The sequence below is a fragment of the Lissotriton helveticus genome, chromosome 3_1, assembly GCF_964261635.1.
Source record: "Lissotriton helveticus chromosome 3_1, aLisHel1.1, whole genome shotgun sequence".
In the NCBI taxonomy this organism is placed as follows: domain Eukaryota; kingdom Metazoa; phylum Chordata; class Amphibia; order Caudata; family Salamandridae; genus Lissotriton; species Lissotriton helveticus.
In genome coordinates this window covers 379,004,679-379,020,742 of record NC_136061.1, presented here as the reverse complement: position 1 = coordinate 379,020,742, position 16,064 = coordinate 379,004,679, and the positions used below count along the sequence as shown (strand labels likewise).

The window sequence follows — 16,064 nt, the reverse complement described above, 5'->3', positions numbered from 1 at the left end:
GGTACAGCAAGGCGCCTTACCGTCAGTTATGAACGCGGTTGCCGTCTTTTCTCCCACCTTCAGCAGTGTTCAAGCCTCCTGGTTTTCATCCCATCCCATCCCTTCCTCCCTCCTGCCGAGTTCGTGTAGCCTCGCGTTTGTAGCGAAGGACTCAAGGGAGGAGGGGCGGCGGGACGATCAATGTTCTCTCTCCGTAGCGGGCGCGCCTTCACTGGCTCCCCGGTCCCACTGTGAAGCCGGTGGGCTCCTAGCTCTGCCCACCGGTCTGCTCCACTGCCTCCTCTCAACGGCCTCCCCAGATGCTCTACTCCGCCGCCTCCTCTCCCCGGACTTCCTTAGATGCCGGGGGCTCCTCCCGTCTCAGTCCCCCGGCTCAAATTGGAGCTCAGAGGGAATCTACGGATTCAGGTACCCTCCTTTCATATCATATTCATACACAAAACCTGATCCTGATATCTATAAGCTTTATATTCCTTTTCATCATCTGTTGTTTCGTGTGTGTGGGTTCACTTACTCCTATCACTCACGCTGCTCCTGTTGCCTGACCCCACTGCAGGGGACGCGACGATGTACAAATGCAGAAGCAGAGGCTCCCGGATCTGCCTTTTGCCTCGCCTCGCGTCGCAGCTGTCCTCAGCCACTGCGGGGGACGCAATGAGTCTCCGTGGGCTCCTGGATCTCCCCTCCGCCTCTCCTCCTCACACCGCTGTCCTCAGCCGATGCGGGGAACTAGACGAGTTTCCGTTGTAGGGCAGGGGGCTCTTGGATCTGCCCTCCGCCTCTCCTCACCACGCCTCTGTCCTCAGCTGATGTCGGGGACTCGACGAGTTTCCGTTGTAGGGCAGGGGGCTCATGGATCTGCCCTCCGTCTCGCAACTGCTCCCAGCCGAAGTCAGGCACCGATGCAGGGCACTAGCAGGTCAAATCGGACACCGATATTACGATGGACTTTCCAGCTTCGGGCCCCCTCTTCTTTTTCGCCACAGCGAGTGTACCCTTCAGCTCGTCGATGATCTACGCAGTAGGTACGTTTATTTTTTTTTTCCAATTACTTTCAGATGCTATAAATCCAGTTTAAATCCAGTTTCATTTATTCATGTTTACTTTCTGGTGAAAATGAGGCTAAATTGGGATAAATCAGTATTTGGATCTCAAGCGTGTGGAGCTCATCTCCCGAGCTCCTTTCCGGTCACCATCTTTGCGCCAAGTCTAGACTTGCTATCTAGACTTGCACTCTGGCCTCTCTCCCTACATCTTCAGTGCTCATCATTACCCAGAACACCTCTGCTCCTCCCAGTTGTGGCCCACACTGGGTGCCTTGCGGTCCTAGTGTAAGGAGGGAACCCTTTGATGAAGCATGTCACCTTTGGGTGAGAGAGGGTTCTTGTCCTAACAGAGGAGTGCTCCTTTTCTTTCTCTCCTTTTCCGATTTTCTTCTACCTTTGTACATAGTGTGTGTTCTCTCAACAATCATATGTCATCAAAGCAGAGTTTTTAACCTATCCACCTTTTATTGAGAAAAGATGAAAATGACCGAAGGAGGTGGGATGGCTACTATAGTAAGTGGGTGTTCGAAAGTAGTGATTTTAAAATGCACCAAAGATTCTTATCCTGACAAATCATGTGAATCTGTGAAAGATAGGAATCTTAAAAACCTATGGTTACAGGAAAACAGTCTTGGTCTTCTAGACATTTCCAGATGGTGACAATACTTCCAAAGATTTGGTGATCTAGTTCTCAACACAAGATGACAATAGGCCTAAAGTGTAGTGTAGTTCCTATATTCCCAATAGGCTCTGCGCATTGGAATAATATATTCAGCAGTGTAGACGTAGGACTGAGGTTATCTAGGTCTCTACTGACTATATTAGACTTAAGGTTTGCCAGCTAGCTCAGAGGTCACTAGAAACTTTCTCGAATAAGCGAGGAGGAGTTTAACCTCCCTGGATAGACAAGAAGGGATTAGCTTCTGACAACCATAAAACATGACAACTTTGCTCTCCCTGAATAAGAGTATATCTCTAGAGTCGTGTGAAAACAAAAGACAGCTATTTCACTCAGTCAAATGTTCGTACTTAGTTTCACCAGAATGCAGAGAAAAGAGAGACGGGCGTTTTCAATAAAAGGTGTTATTTATTGAGCAGTCTTCTTCCTCATACAAGAGAAATGAATTGCCACGATTGTAATGCTCATGGTAAAGTAAGGTGCGTACAGTAAAAGGAGGATTATAAAATAATACTGTAAAAGCATTGATATGGTTTCTTAGCCATATGATACTTTAAAATAGATCAAATATATACATACATATATACATTGACTAATCGTACTCAACTGGTGCTTCTAAATACGCCTACCCCGGTGTACCTGACCTAAGCCTAATACGTGGGAAGGAGTAAGTAAGTAGCAGTTTAAGTTAAGTTTGTTTTGCCAAGAATCTGACTCAAGAATTCTCTGTAAGGGTTTAGTCAGTTCCGTACCTGGGTAATAGAAAGCAGGAGGTCTGGTATCTCTCTCTCAGGACTCGATATCCCAGCAACCCGCAAGGGTAGGCTGGAAACGACGGAGCTGGATTTCTCGGCAGGGGAAAAGACAGCGTCTTTCTCAGCGCGTCAAAGAGGAGGGGCAGCGTACGTGGGCTCTCGCATCAGCTGGGGTTTCGGGAAAGTAGATAGCTGCTCTGCTCCAGATTCACCACCGTGTGTTTGCTTAAGGCAATGTTGGTATATTTATACCTGAAAGGTGCCTGGGTTTGACGTAAGGTTGGACATAAGACGTCAATAAAAGATGTCACTAAGAACTGGCCGTTCTTACAGTGCTTTACAGGAGTTCTAGGACGAAATCAAAACAAAAGCAAGGGGGATTTCCCAGGTTGCTGGAGGCTTGGTTTTGTTTAGAGAACTCGGTGTGCTTACTAGGGGGCCGGAGAAGTAGCCTTGCTTAATGTGACAGCATGTGCTACGACTGAATTATGGATATGATTATTATGCCGTTGTATGGATATTATTGATTATAGCCGGACAAGGGCATAAAATAGGAATATCGATTCAGGTTTCCTAGATAAAACACTACACCCACTCCACGAATTAATGTCCATCATTACTAAAACTTAAGCAATAGTAAACATAAAAGGTGCATGTGTATATCAACCCACCCCAAAATACATTTTTGCATTTGAAATGGTGTATGCGAAATACATGAAAAGGATTATAGGTACTGTACGCTTTTTAAGCAGTGTAATCATTCATTAAAAAGGATGCATATATATATATCGGCATGAATGATTTGCGAAATTTACACATGAAATGGCTCTTAATACAGAAGAAAAAAAGGGTTGAGACCATTCCATCACATATAAATACAGTTGCTGTAAATGTGCTAGAGGCTGACGTGATATATTGTCTTTAGAGTTCCTAAAATAGAAGCTCTGTTCTCTAAGAATAGTTCTACTTCAAGCAGAGTACATGTGCCAAAAAAAAAAGTAAATATTTTGGAATCGGGAAAAAAAAAAATCACTTTCAGGGGAGAGAGAAAAAATATAGTTCCAAATATGTTCAGTAGCTTTTGTTTATCAAAGCCGAAGGCCGAATTCAGAGTTCAGGGAATGCTGTGTACTAGTTTGCTTAAAAGTTATTCTTTTTGTTCGAGGGAAAACATCACTTCAGACAGACTTTCAAAAAAGTGGTTTACCGCTTCAGGTGAAAGTTCGACTAAGTTGGAAAATGCCGCAACTGTGCAGTCGTGAGCATGATTGCTATCACCGATGACAGGATCAGCAGTGCTCACAGAAGGTCGTACCTGGGTGATGTTGCTCTCATCTCGTACTTCACTACCCTTTAATCGCAGTGGTGAAGTCTCAACGAATGCCGTCATCAGGATCGGTAACCGCTGGGGACAAGACGATGCATGAGCCGTTACAGGACTTAGCAAAGTATCTGTATCCAATGGTACTGCTGATTGTAGTGTAAGACAGACGTCCAACACGCATTCTTCTCCGCATAGCATACATCGAAGCACAGGTAAGATACAATTCTGCCAGATGGGTCTGAATGAAAGAAACCAGGTCATATTCAGATCTCTTAGCCGGGCTAATCCAAGGACTTTAGTTATGCGGTCCCGATAGCGTATAGCTAGGATCGTTTCTTCCATTGTTGCAGGAGTCTTGTCCGCGTTTTGGCTTGCCATAACGAAGCAGAAGTATCAAAAATAAAATGCCTGCTACGAGTCCCAACAGGAGTGGTAGGCCGCCAAAGACAGAATGGACAAAATTAGGAAAAATGCCCAGAACTGCTGTGAAGGGTGTTAACAGTCCCGAAAAAATTGTCTTAAATACATGTGGGATACCTCCAGTATCGGACATATTTAGGATTTGGCTTAACATTTCTGCGAAATGTAGGGGGCAATTTGCTGATAAAAGGCTATGTATCTCTGCCGTTGTCCTTGCGACTTGCAGATCATACGTTTCTTTTGATGACGTCAAGGGCACAGTTGTCTGCAAAAGTACAGACTTCATTCTGCTTAAAGTATCAATTCGAATAGAAGAGATATTCAAAAATGGCCAAATGTTTTCCTCCCTGACTGGAGTGCTGTTTGGAAACAATACTTGCATACAGCAAGTGACCATGGAACTAACGCTAACTAGATAAGCTTTTCCTGGCACCATGCCACAACATCTGTGGTCCACTATTAGAATATAACTCCCGTTAGAAAGCCGTCTAAAGAATGGCTCTATTCGAGTTGCAGGTGTGCCATGCTGGTGACATGAAAGGTTATTTGAAGTCCCCTCACAGGCCCCATGCAGGTTAATACCTTGACACAGAAGTATACCACTTAGTGATCTTTTACAATTATTACCACTAAGAAATACATTCTGTTCCTTTTCACTATAACATGTGTGTGTGTAAGGTAATTTCCATGATGACTTAATGTACCCTTTACCCAACCTTTCATACTGGCCTGCTGGTATATATTCTTGACAGAATTTAAATTTTTAAAGTTGTTATCGGAATAGTTATTATTCCGTGTATTATCCATTCAATGACAGGTCGTTCTGACATTGTCAATGGTAATCTCTCAAGTTTTTCAATGCTCAGAATTGTATATTCTGCTCCTTTCTGTGCCAAGCTGATTTGTGTATCAGTAAGGTTAAAGATAGAGAATAATGACGTTGTGTTGATTAAATGCCAAGGCACGTAGCCTGAACGCAGATTTTGTAACGTCCAGCCAAGCTGTACAATAGAACGTAATTGGGACTGACCATGTTGTAACATTAGCAAGTCCTGTTCTATTATATCTATAGCAGATGATACAATACTGTCCAGTGAATATATTCTGGAAGACAGAGTCATTAACCCATTGTCCACAACAGAAAGTGATTTTTCCAAATATATACGGTCAATTTCCCGTATTTTTTCTGCTGTTTCAATTTGCATTATTTTCCAAGCTTCGTTGTAAGCTGCATATATACCGGCCGCTATGAAACGTTTGTGACACTGTTTGCGTGGCCCCATTATGAAATCACGCAAGTCAGTACCGTCTTTAAGTAAAGTCAAATGTTGCTTAATTTCTGCCAGTGTGGATGTGTGTAGCCATTCGAGGCATAGTTTTCCTACACTGTATGTTGTAACTATCCCTGGATGTTGTCTCTGGGAGTATCTAGGGTCTGACCTGGTCAATTTGAACCCCTGTATTTTGTTCAGGAATCTATCTTGACAGTTATTTGTGTCTGTGGGCCAGATCAACCATTTCTTCCAATCAGGATGTGTTCTGTTTTGGTTAAAAATATGGGATACGTCTATCTCAACGTCTGTAGTGCTATTACAGTCAGGTGTTGGCTTTGGAATAGACGGTTTGTTTAAGTCTTTAATTTTGGCTAGGCCAAGACAGGTTGTCTGTTGAACGGAATCATTCAAGAATATAATTTGTTCTGGGATCATGCAGGCTCTAAATAATGATTCTATACCTTGGACCTGCCAATCGTTGGTACCCCAGATGGTTTTTGTTTCAATATTGTTTTTCCAAAATTCAAAACCAAATGTAGTCATTTGTTCATAAAATGCTTCTGAATAGATTAATTTAGTGTTTGTCAGCATTGTTTTCATTCCTGTCTTATTTAACATTTTGAAATAAAAGACTTCTGCTTCACTTTTGTTGAACCCTGAGAAGTATGGGTATTTCTCATAAAATGTTTTTGGACTGCCTTTTGGTGGAGTTGCACAATGTTCCCGTTGATTATACTTTAAAACATTTCTAGTTTGAGCAGATTTATGCAAATAGTGATGTGCAAAGTGGTTGTAGCAGTACAGTTCTTCATAATTAGATGAACCCTGCAAGTAATCATGTTCTGTAAATTTTGCTTTAGTTATGGTGGGTAAGGTTGCCCACCTAATCGCGCACTGTTCACCTGGTGCTCTGCACCTTAATTGCTATTTTCTATTTAATATGCTAGAAACAACTCTTTTATCTTCGGTTACTGTTTTTTTTTATTCACATAATTTTTTACTTATTGTATGCATATTATTCACAATTTTCATCAGTATTTGTATTCATAATCTTTACATTTCAAAGAAAAACACATGTACTCTGTGTCATTTCATTATGTTACATATCATACATAAACATTTATTCATCAGTTTCTTTGTGAGCCCAATGCATTTCGGCGCCAGTATGGTGCCTTCATCAGGGGCCAATCTGATCGGTACTCTGTATCACGGTAGGTCAAACCTTATTTGTTATAACACTGACCACTATTTATCTCTATTAAATGGAAGCGTGCACAGGGCAGCGGTTTCTTTGTTACAAGACGGAACAAACACTAACACAGACGGCTTTTGAATACACGAAGACAAGAGATTGACGCTTGGTCATTTAATAGAGATAAATAGTTGTCAGTGTTATAACAAATAAGGTTTGACCTACCGTGATACAGAGTACCGATCAGATTGGCCCCTGATGAAGGCACCATACTGGCGCCGAAATGCATTGGGCTCACAAAGAAACTGATGATTAAATGTTTATGTATGATATGTAACATAATGAAATGACACAGAGTACATGTGTTTTTCTTTGAAATGTAAAGGTTATGAATACAAATGAATACTGATGAAAATTGTGAATAATATGCAAACAATAAGTAAAAAATTATGTGAATAAAAATAACCAGTAACCGAAGATAAAAGAGTTGTTTCTAGCATATTAAATAGAAAATAGCAATTAAGGTGCGGAGCACCAGGTGAACAGTGCGCGATTAGGTGGGCAACCTTACCCACCATAACTAAATCAGTTACCCAAGGAGTGACTATCCTTATTAATCGCAGCACCAATAGATTAAATTTCAATAAAATTTGAATACCACGGAGTGCTCCTTATGCTTCCTAACACTACTAGTTTAACTCTGTAAATTTTGCTGACATTACTAAATCTGACATCATATCATTAATACTATCAACGTCCCAATCATCAGAGAATGTGCTCGGTTTTACAAAGTCACTTAATGAAATCTTGAACTGGTGTGGATACTTCAAGAGCTCGACCGGGCCATAAATATCGTAATTTGTTTTGTCCCAAGCTACCCCACTGGGTATTGGATTGGCTGTGACATTCACGGATGATCGTTCTCTTTTCTCGATGTGAGATGACTTGTGTGGCTTTAGGACCAAGTTGATGTTCTGACTTGCTGTGTCCATTGTACTGTATTTTCCTTCAATAAAATTACCCAAACAGAGAACCATGATGAGCCAAAGCAGGAGGAAAAGTACACCTAACACAATCCAGAATTCAATCCATAGAGAAATCAGATAGGTTTCTTTGAGTTGATGAAAGAGTTCTGTTACTTTGTCTTTAAAAGTTTTTGTTGTTGGCTGTTCTTCAGGCTCGCTTGGATCCTCAGAAAAGTCATCGAAATTGATGAAGTAGCCAGATGCAGTTCTATCAATTGTTGGAATCGCTTCCGGATTTTTATTTGCTTTTGGAATTTTCTTTGTTTCATTAGCACAGTCTGTGGCTACATCGTGGTAGACAGGTGTTTCTTGATGAACTGTTTCAATTTGGGCTTCAAGAGGCACAAGTTCCATGGCATTATTGCATAGTCCCGTTTTAATCACCGCAGGTTTATCAAATGTGATTAGTCTCTCAGTTTGAACCTCTTGGATTGTAGCAAGATTTGGTCTTCTGCTATTTCTTGGGAGTCCACTGGGCCTACTACTTATTATCGGCCACATGATTGTGGTTTTACCAGGTTGATTGATACAACTTGGTTCTCCTTTTTACCAGCAAGGGGCGGTAGTACAACTGATCTTGTTCCGTTGACAGCTAAGACAGGTACTGCTTTTCTGTAAGAAGGCCCAAATTCCTTCTTCACCGCGATCTTCTCTCTGACCAGAGCCCCAATCTTTGGAATCCAGACAGGCCTTGCTGGGACAGGTGGTTTCTCTTCAGTGGCTGTTGGCTGGTGTTTTAGCTTTACGTTACTCAGATCTTTTCTTGTTTCATTTAAGTCCTGTAAAATAGCCAAACGATCTTTGATATCAAAGCATTTTTCTTCTACCACTGAAGTCTGACTATCGAGGTCCTGAATATGCATTCTAGTCCCGAACAATAGTTCGTACGGACTGAAACCTTTTAGAGAATTTCTTGGCAGATTATTAAGACTACGTTGGACACTTGTTAAATGTTGGACCCACCCAGTACCCGTACCTAATACCCTCGCCGTTATAGATTGCTTTATGTCTCGGTTTTTTCTTTCCACAATCCCGTTTCCCTCAGGATGGAAGGGACAAGAATACCGCAATGCAATGCCCAAGCTGGTCATGGCCTCCTTATAAGCTCGAGAGCTAAAAGCAGGACCCTGGTCAGAATGTAGCATGCCAATTGCGTATGTGCCGATATAGACTCGCAAATCTTTTATAACAGTTCTGGCGTCAGCCGAGCGCTGGTGTCTACATTTTAAGTGAATCTGGTCTTAAATAATATACATGGGGACGCATGTTTCCTGTTTAATCATGCGAATAGATCGCCTTATGCTCTCTATTAGGTGTTCTGGCACTACTTCGGCCGGTTCGCCAGTGCGATCTCTGTTGCAGTTTTCACAATTTTTTGCAAATTTGTGATTATCCACGCTCATTCCCGGCCACCAGTATTCTGATTGTAATTCAGTCAGAGATTCCTTGATCCTTCGGTGCCCTAGACCTTCACCCATGTGTGCGTCTGCTGTTAGCAAGACTCTCCTGTTCGTGTTTGGAATTACTCTATCCCCCACTCCAGGGATTCGAGCAAAAGGAACGGAGTTTGCATCGATTATGTATGTATAATTGAGTGGATAGTTCACGGGTAAAGCTGCACAGTTGCCTTTTGAAGACGTTTATACCGCCAGCACGGTTTCCCCGTCCATGTATTTGTCTGAACGCTTTTTTGTGGCTACGGAAGCCGGTTTAGTTGCTTCCGCTGTGGCTGTTTCAGCCAATGAATTCCCTGCAGCGTGAACGCCATCACGCTGATGACTCAGTGTATCGTGAGTCTTTTGTAGTTCTTTCTTTACAAGAACTACTTGTTCCCAAAGCGATTTTTGCTTAATTGTGGCACCTGTGTCATCTTTGTAACCGTTTTGAACCCATTTCTGCAAGTCATTATTGTATGATTTGACGCAGGAATGCAAATCGCACACTATTAGTGTTGGGAATTCGCGATCAGCAATGTCGAGCGCCATCTTTAAAGCTATTAATTCAGTTTGTTGACATGAATTGTTTTTTACAGATTGTGACATTGTTACCAGTGGTCTCAATTTACCTCCGCGCCACCGGCTTTTGACAACCTCGCATGTAGCGTTATAAGCTTGTTTTCCCCAAACTGAGGGTTCTGCATAACTGTTTGTGTATATTACGCAGGCGTAAAGTTGTAAGGGCAGAATGTCGTCAGGCAGAGGATACTCTTTTTCATATGTTAGATATTTCAATTTTTTCATTTCCGGGTCAAAATAGTATTTCACTTTTTCTGTAGAAAGAGAATTTTCCCATTGTATCCATTTTGGATCTAATGCCACGGTAGTTAAATTACATGGGCTCGTTAATGACTCGAAGGCTGATTCTGCTGTTAAAACAGTAATCCGTCTGCCTTGGGCCTGGGCTCTTTCTTTTGCTACAGCTGTTTGAACCGCATTTACAACATTTTTCGCAAGACTGAATGATTTTTCATCTTGTGAGTACAAGTGTGATTTGTATGTTATTGGTACCTTTTCTCCCTCATTAGAGGTCAGGTACGTGAATCCGCATCTTCCTGGGATGACTCGGATTACAAGATTGCGTGTATTGTCGCAAGTTTGCAATTTTGTTTTTGCTAACATGTCTGTTTGCAATAATCTCAAAATTTCTGTGTGTTTTTGAGTCCAATTGATCGGTTTAAAATCAGGTTTTATTAATTCATAGAGAGGTTTAACCCTCTCTGCATAATTTAGAATGTAAGTTCTTCCGAAATTCAGGAATCCTAGTATTGATTGTAAGTTCCTCAGCGTTTTTGGTGCTTGGAGTACAGCACACTTTTCTAAGGAATGGTCTGCCAGGTTTTTGCCTTCACTTGATAATTCATATCCTAAAAACAGGACAGTTAGATGGGCAATTCGTGACTTTTTAAAGTTGAATTTGTAACCCTCTGCTGCGAAACCAAGTATTATGGTGTTCACTCTTTTCAAGTGAGTATCCAAGTCATCATCTGTTAGATAGATGTCATCGACATAAGATAATGCCTCATCATCATACATTTGTAGTACCTCTGTTACTCTTGCTGAGAATAATCCTGGGCTATTCTTGAACCCCTGTGAGAGTCGACAGAAATTCTTCTGCGAGCCCATTATTGAGAAAGCGGTCAAATACCTGCTTTCAGGTGCAATGTTTTGACAAAAGAATCCATTAGAGATGTCTAATGTCGTTTTGTATTTTTTGCGCACGATGTTATTCATTAGTGCTGCACTGTGTGAGTTTTGTACTGCAAATGTCTTGCAACATGAGTTAAGGTGTCTGTAGTCCAAAACTAGACGATATGAATCGTCTGGCTTGGAGACAGGAAACAAAGGATTGTTCATTTGTGAGGTGCATGTTTCAATCACCCGCTGGTATTCAAGTTGATCTAAGATCTCCCGGACCTGTTTTTTAGCTTCTTGCTTAATTGGGTACTGCCTTTGCGCAGTTGGTTGACATTTTAATTGGATTTTGTGAGGAGGAGAGTCCTCATCCCATCCTACATGATTTTTATATAATGCAGGAGCTTGGGCTACTGCCCACTTTCTTGCAAGTGTATATTTTTTATGAATTGGAATGTGATTTGAGAAGGCAGGCATAATCATTTCTTCGCCATGAGGGCACTCCCTGACAAACTTTGGTGGCCAGTCCTTTTCAGCTAAAAGGATGTCATAGCCTTTTGAAAGGTTATCCCAAAATAGACCCCTTACTTTCCTAGTCTTATCTCCCTCTATACGTAATGTTATCTCGTATATTTTATGAGGTTTGCTAACTCTGCTGTCTGCAGTTTCAACTTGAATGTATTCATTTGTGTCCACTGTCTCCAGATGATTCATCAGGATCTTGCGAGCTATGGTCACTTCTGCTGCGCTGTCTAGCACTGTCTGGGCCCACTCTCCGTTTTTCAGCTGTGTCCTCAGTATCCTCGGCATGTTTGACTATTTTAATGCTGGCTACCTTCTTTCTTGGAAATTGTAATTTTTTACTTTGATGAGCAGGTTCTTTGTCTTTGGACTTGACGTGCTCTTCCCTTTGTTCTGACCGTCCTCTTCTTTCCGATTTCTGCGAGGAAGTCTGAAAAGATCGAGAGGGACGTGTATCAATATCTTGATATCTATCAGGTTTCTTTAGATTATCCCTATTTCTAAGGTTGTATCTTTTCTCAGAGGGCTCCCTCTGGGGAGACTTGTGTCCTTGGTCTGGAGATCTTTCTCTCCGCCGAGGAGACCTTCCTCTGGACTGGAATCTTTTTTCTTTGGGAGTGGATTGTTTATTTCCATCCCAGCTCTTTTTTGGAGTGTTTAGATTATTTTTAATAAATATTTTTTCAGGATTTTTAGTTAGTTGGGGTTTTACTGGTTTCCCACCCAAACTATCTCTTCCTAGTTCTTCATAGGATTTTTCTATGATTCTGGCAAGTTCAAATGGTTGTTCTGCTATATCTGTTTCTTTCAATTTCTGGCGGATCGCCACAGATGCTGCTTCCCCTTTTATGTTGGCTAATAATATAGCCGAGACCTGCTTGAAGTCTTTTAGTAATTTCATACCCAGAGTTAAAGCAGGTTCTGGACCGTATTAATTTTGAATCTGTCTTAGCACATCCGGTATTACCGCCATTCACGGAACACCATGTGTTTTTGTGTAAATGGAAGCAAAAACTGTGCCCCAAGTGTCACAGTCCTCCACATGTGGTGCGATCCCTATTGGAAGGCAGATAGTCAGAATTCTGTGTTTCTCAGTAGGGGTAGTATCCGGAAATACTGCCTCTATTTGAGTGATTTTTTGTGCTAACCAGAATGGAATTTGTTCCCGTTTTATTGGTACTTTACCCAGACATGATTGTATGTTCTGTGGTGTTATTTTATTTGTATTCCCCTGATGAGGGGTCAGCTGTGAAATGTTAATAGCTGGTTGGACTGTTGAAGTCTGCATTACATATTGGACTAATTTTCTATGAATTTTAATCAGTTGTTTTAGCTGTGCTAAAAGTTCTGGTATTGACATTTTTTCAATGTCTGGATGTGGTGTGTAGCTGGCTAGAACCGGCCACGTTGCTCCTGGTCTACCTAGTGGACCGAGCCTGGTGATGTGATTATTATGTTTTAGGGCGCCTTTAAACCAGAGCAGGTGCTTTTGGTATTTTAATGGGATTTCCACCTCCTCGAAAGGAGTGTATTCATCCAGTGGTTCCTCTATTTTGTAATAGTGGAATTCGTGTGTGACAGCATTTGCTGCTGGAAAGTTTATCCATGAATAGAATACCTCTGTCTGCTGATATTCATGTGCCTCAATTACGAATACGACTATACCACCTCTCGATGTTAGTCCATTCTCTATAAGTTTAAGAGTTATAGTTTTTCTTATGTTGACCAGAATGAGTATAGCATCCGGGTCGGTCTGCAGGAGACTATTGTCATCCTCTAGGAGTTGAGCTGCTATTCTAGCTGTCTCCCTTTCTTCTTCATTTTCTGACATTTTTACTGACAGGAAGGTTTTTGTTGCAGATCAGGTTTCAAGGAAACAAAGATTAGGTGCACAATATTTTCGAACACTGTATCCTTCAACGTTGACTAAACCAGAAACTATACATAGAAATCTCTTCCTACTAAGTTCCGGCGGATTTTTAACCTTTTACCCACTCCAGACGTCTTTTGGAGTATTTACGGGAAAATGGGTCTGTGTGAAAGAGCACGACTGAGTTACTCTAACGTCTTGCGTTAGATTTATCGTCTTACCAAACGTTGGGCGCCATGTAGTGTAGTTCCTATATTCCCAATAGGCTCTGCGCATTAGAATAATATATTCAGCAGTGTAGACGTAGGACTGAGGTTATCTAGGTCTCTACTGACTATATTAGACTTAAGGTTTGCCAGCTAGCTCAGAGGTCACTAGAAACTTTCTCGAATAAGCGAGGAGAAGTTTAACCTCCCTGGATAGACAAGAAGGGATTAGCTTCTGACAACCATAAAACATGACAACTTTGCTCTCCCTGAATAAGAGTATATCTCTAGAGTCGTGTGAAAACAAAAGACAGCTATTTCACTCAGTCAAATGTGCGTACTTAGTTTCACCAGAATGCAGAGAAAAGAGAGACGGGCGTTTTCAATAAAAGGTGTTATTTATTGAGCAGTCTTCTTCCTCATACAAGAGAAATGAATTGCCACGATTGTAATGCTCATGGTAAAGTAAAGTGCCTACAGTAAAAGGAGGATTATAAAATAATACTGTAAAAGCATTGATATGGTTTCTTAGCCATATGATACTTTAAAATAGATAAAATATATACATACATATATACATTGACTAATCGTACTCAACTGGTGCTTCTAAATACGCCTACCCCGGTGTACCTGGCCTAAGCCTAATACGTGGGAAGGAGTAAGTAAGTAGCAGTTTAAGTTAAGTTTGTTTTGCCAAGAATCTGACTCAAGAATTCTCTGTAAGGGTTTAGTCAGTTCCGTACCTGGGTAATAGAAAGCAGGAGGTCTGGTATCTCTCTCGCAGGACTCGATATCCCAGCAACCCGCAAGGGTAGGCTGGAAACGCCGTAGCTGGATTTTTCGGCAGGAGAAAAGACAGCGTCTTTCTCAGCGCGTCAAAGAGGAGGGGCAGCGTCCGTGGGCTCTCGCATCAGCTGGGCTTTCGGGCAAGTAGATAGCTGCTCTGCTCCAGATTCACCACCGTGTGTTTGCTTAAGGCAACGTTGGTATATTTATACCTGAAAGGTGCCTGGCTTTGACGTAAGGTTGGACATAAGACGTCAATAAAAGATGTCACTAAGAACTGGCCGTTCTTACAGTGCTTTACAGGAGTTCTAGGACGAAATCAAAACAAAAGCAAGGGGGATTTCCCAGGTTGCTGGAGGCTTGGTTTTGTTTAGAGAACTCGGTGTGCTTACTAGGGGGCCGGAGAAGTAGCCTTGCTTAATGTGACAGCATGTGCTACAACTGAATTATGGATATGATTATTATGCCGTTGTATGGATATTATTGATTATAGCCGGACAAGGGCATAAAATAGGAATATCGATTCAGGTTTCCTAGATAAAACACTACAAAAGTACTGGTGATGTCTTGGAGCAACTGACTTGGCCCACTTTCTAGGGGTCTCAATAATACTGCTTTGGTATTTCTAGATTTGGAATTACTGATACTGTGCAATAATTTCAAGGTGCAGGAATACCATGGTATTCCAAGTCGCACCCCGAATGGCCTCTATGTAATGGGAAATTGCATTGCAAGTTGGTATTTTGGTACCCGATTCCTGTGGTAATTCCAGCTTTTCGGCTGTGCTCTCACTAAGACATTTTACCAGGTTTTATCTGGTAAAATGTTTAGGGTGGAGGGGACATCAAAAGTACATTTCGACTCACATTCCCATTCGGCTGGTAACTCCCATTCTGGGCCACATAGTGAATCACAGGGCACACAGAGGATGGCCTTGGAGTAACTGAGTTACTGCTTAGTAACTTTACTTTTCTTACTGTGGTACGTTCTTATAAGGCAGAGTACAGAATGCTACTGTGGCTGTGTATTTTGATATGAATCACAATATCAGAGTTGAGAAATATTGCCATCTTTCCTGTTTTGGTCCTTTCCACTCTACATGGCAATTTCACATTTTAAAGCATTACATTTCACCTGTTTCAAGTGGGAGCCATCTATTACATCATTATATACATCCTTTACAAAATTAAGTTGTAATATCCAAATGAAGCTCATACTGCATTATATGTCTACTCCATATAAACATATTAGTTGACTTTCTTTTCTCACCACATATTGCAGCTTATGTATAACATGAAACAAGATGGATGGAGCATCGAGATGACCTACTCCAAACTTTTACTCAAAATGCAGTCTGTTCGTATTAGTGGCAGTGAGAAAGCGCGCATCATTGGCAAGATGGACACTTTCCAGCAGATGTGCTACAAAGTTTTCTGAAAAGGAAATGACTGCAGAGCATTTGTGTAAGATGTATCGGTTAAGAGACTAACTAATACAATGGCTCCTTTTTGATTACATACTTTTCACTGTGTTGATTTAAATACTGTGCTCCGTGAAAAACTGCTGACCTCAGCTTGAGAACTAATGATAAAACTCAAATGAAGCTTTCGACTACAGGGGCTCATTTGTTGCCTCTTTTATAGAACCTGCTTTTTGTGAGTATGTTATGTTACTGATCTGTGTTAAACATGCATACAGCCTTATAAGTGTTATGCCGCTAGGGGAGTCAATGCTTAACAAGCTCAGTAAGAACAGAAAGCATCCATAAATAACCAAGAACATGATTTAGAGTTTGGGGATGCAAGACATCCGCCAAAAATGTATGGTTTATTGA

At 41.4% G+C, this 16,064-nt stretch overlaps 1 protein-coding gene across 6 annotated transcripts in view; it reads left to right on the top strand.

Annotated features, from left to right (window-relative positions):
• LOC144824554 (uncharacterized) overlaps window positions 1–15,745 on the top strand; it is a 776,466-nt gene extending 760,721 nt beyond the window's left edge. For 4 of the 6 annotated variants that reach the window (XM_078683611.1, XM_078683614.1, XM_078683612.1 and 1 more), the window contains one exon: window positions 15,512–15,745. In XM_078683611.1, the coding sequence (XP_078539737.1) occupies window positions 15,512–15,667 (156 nt within the window). In that variant the 3' untranslated portion in view covers window positions 15,668–15,745. The remainder of the gene's footprint in view (window positions 1–15,511) is intronic. The other 2 variants (XR_013609011.1, XR_013609010.1) reach the window with 1 other exon arrangement.
• Window positions 15,746–16,064: the final 319 nt, after the last annotated feature.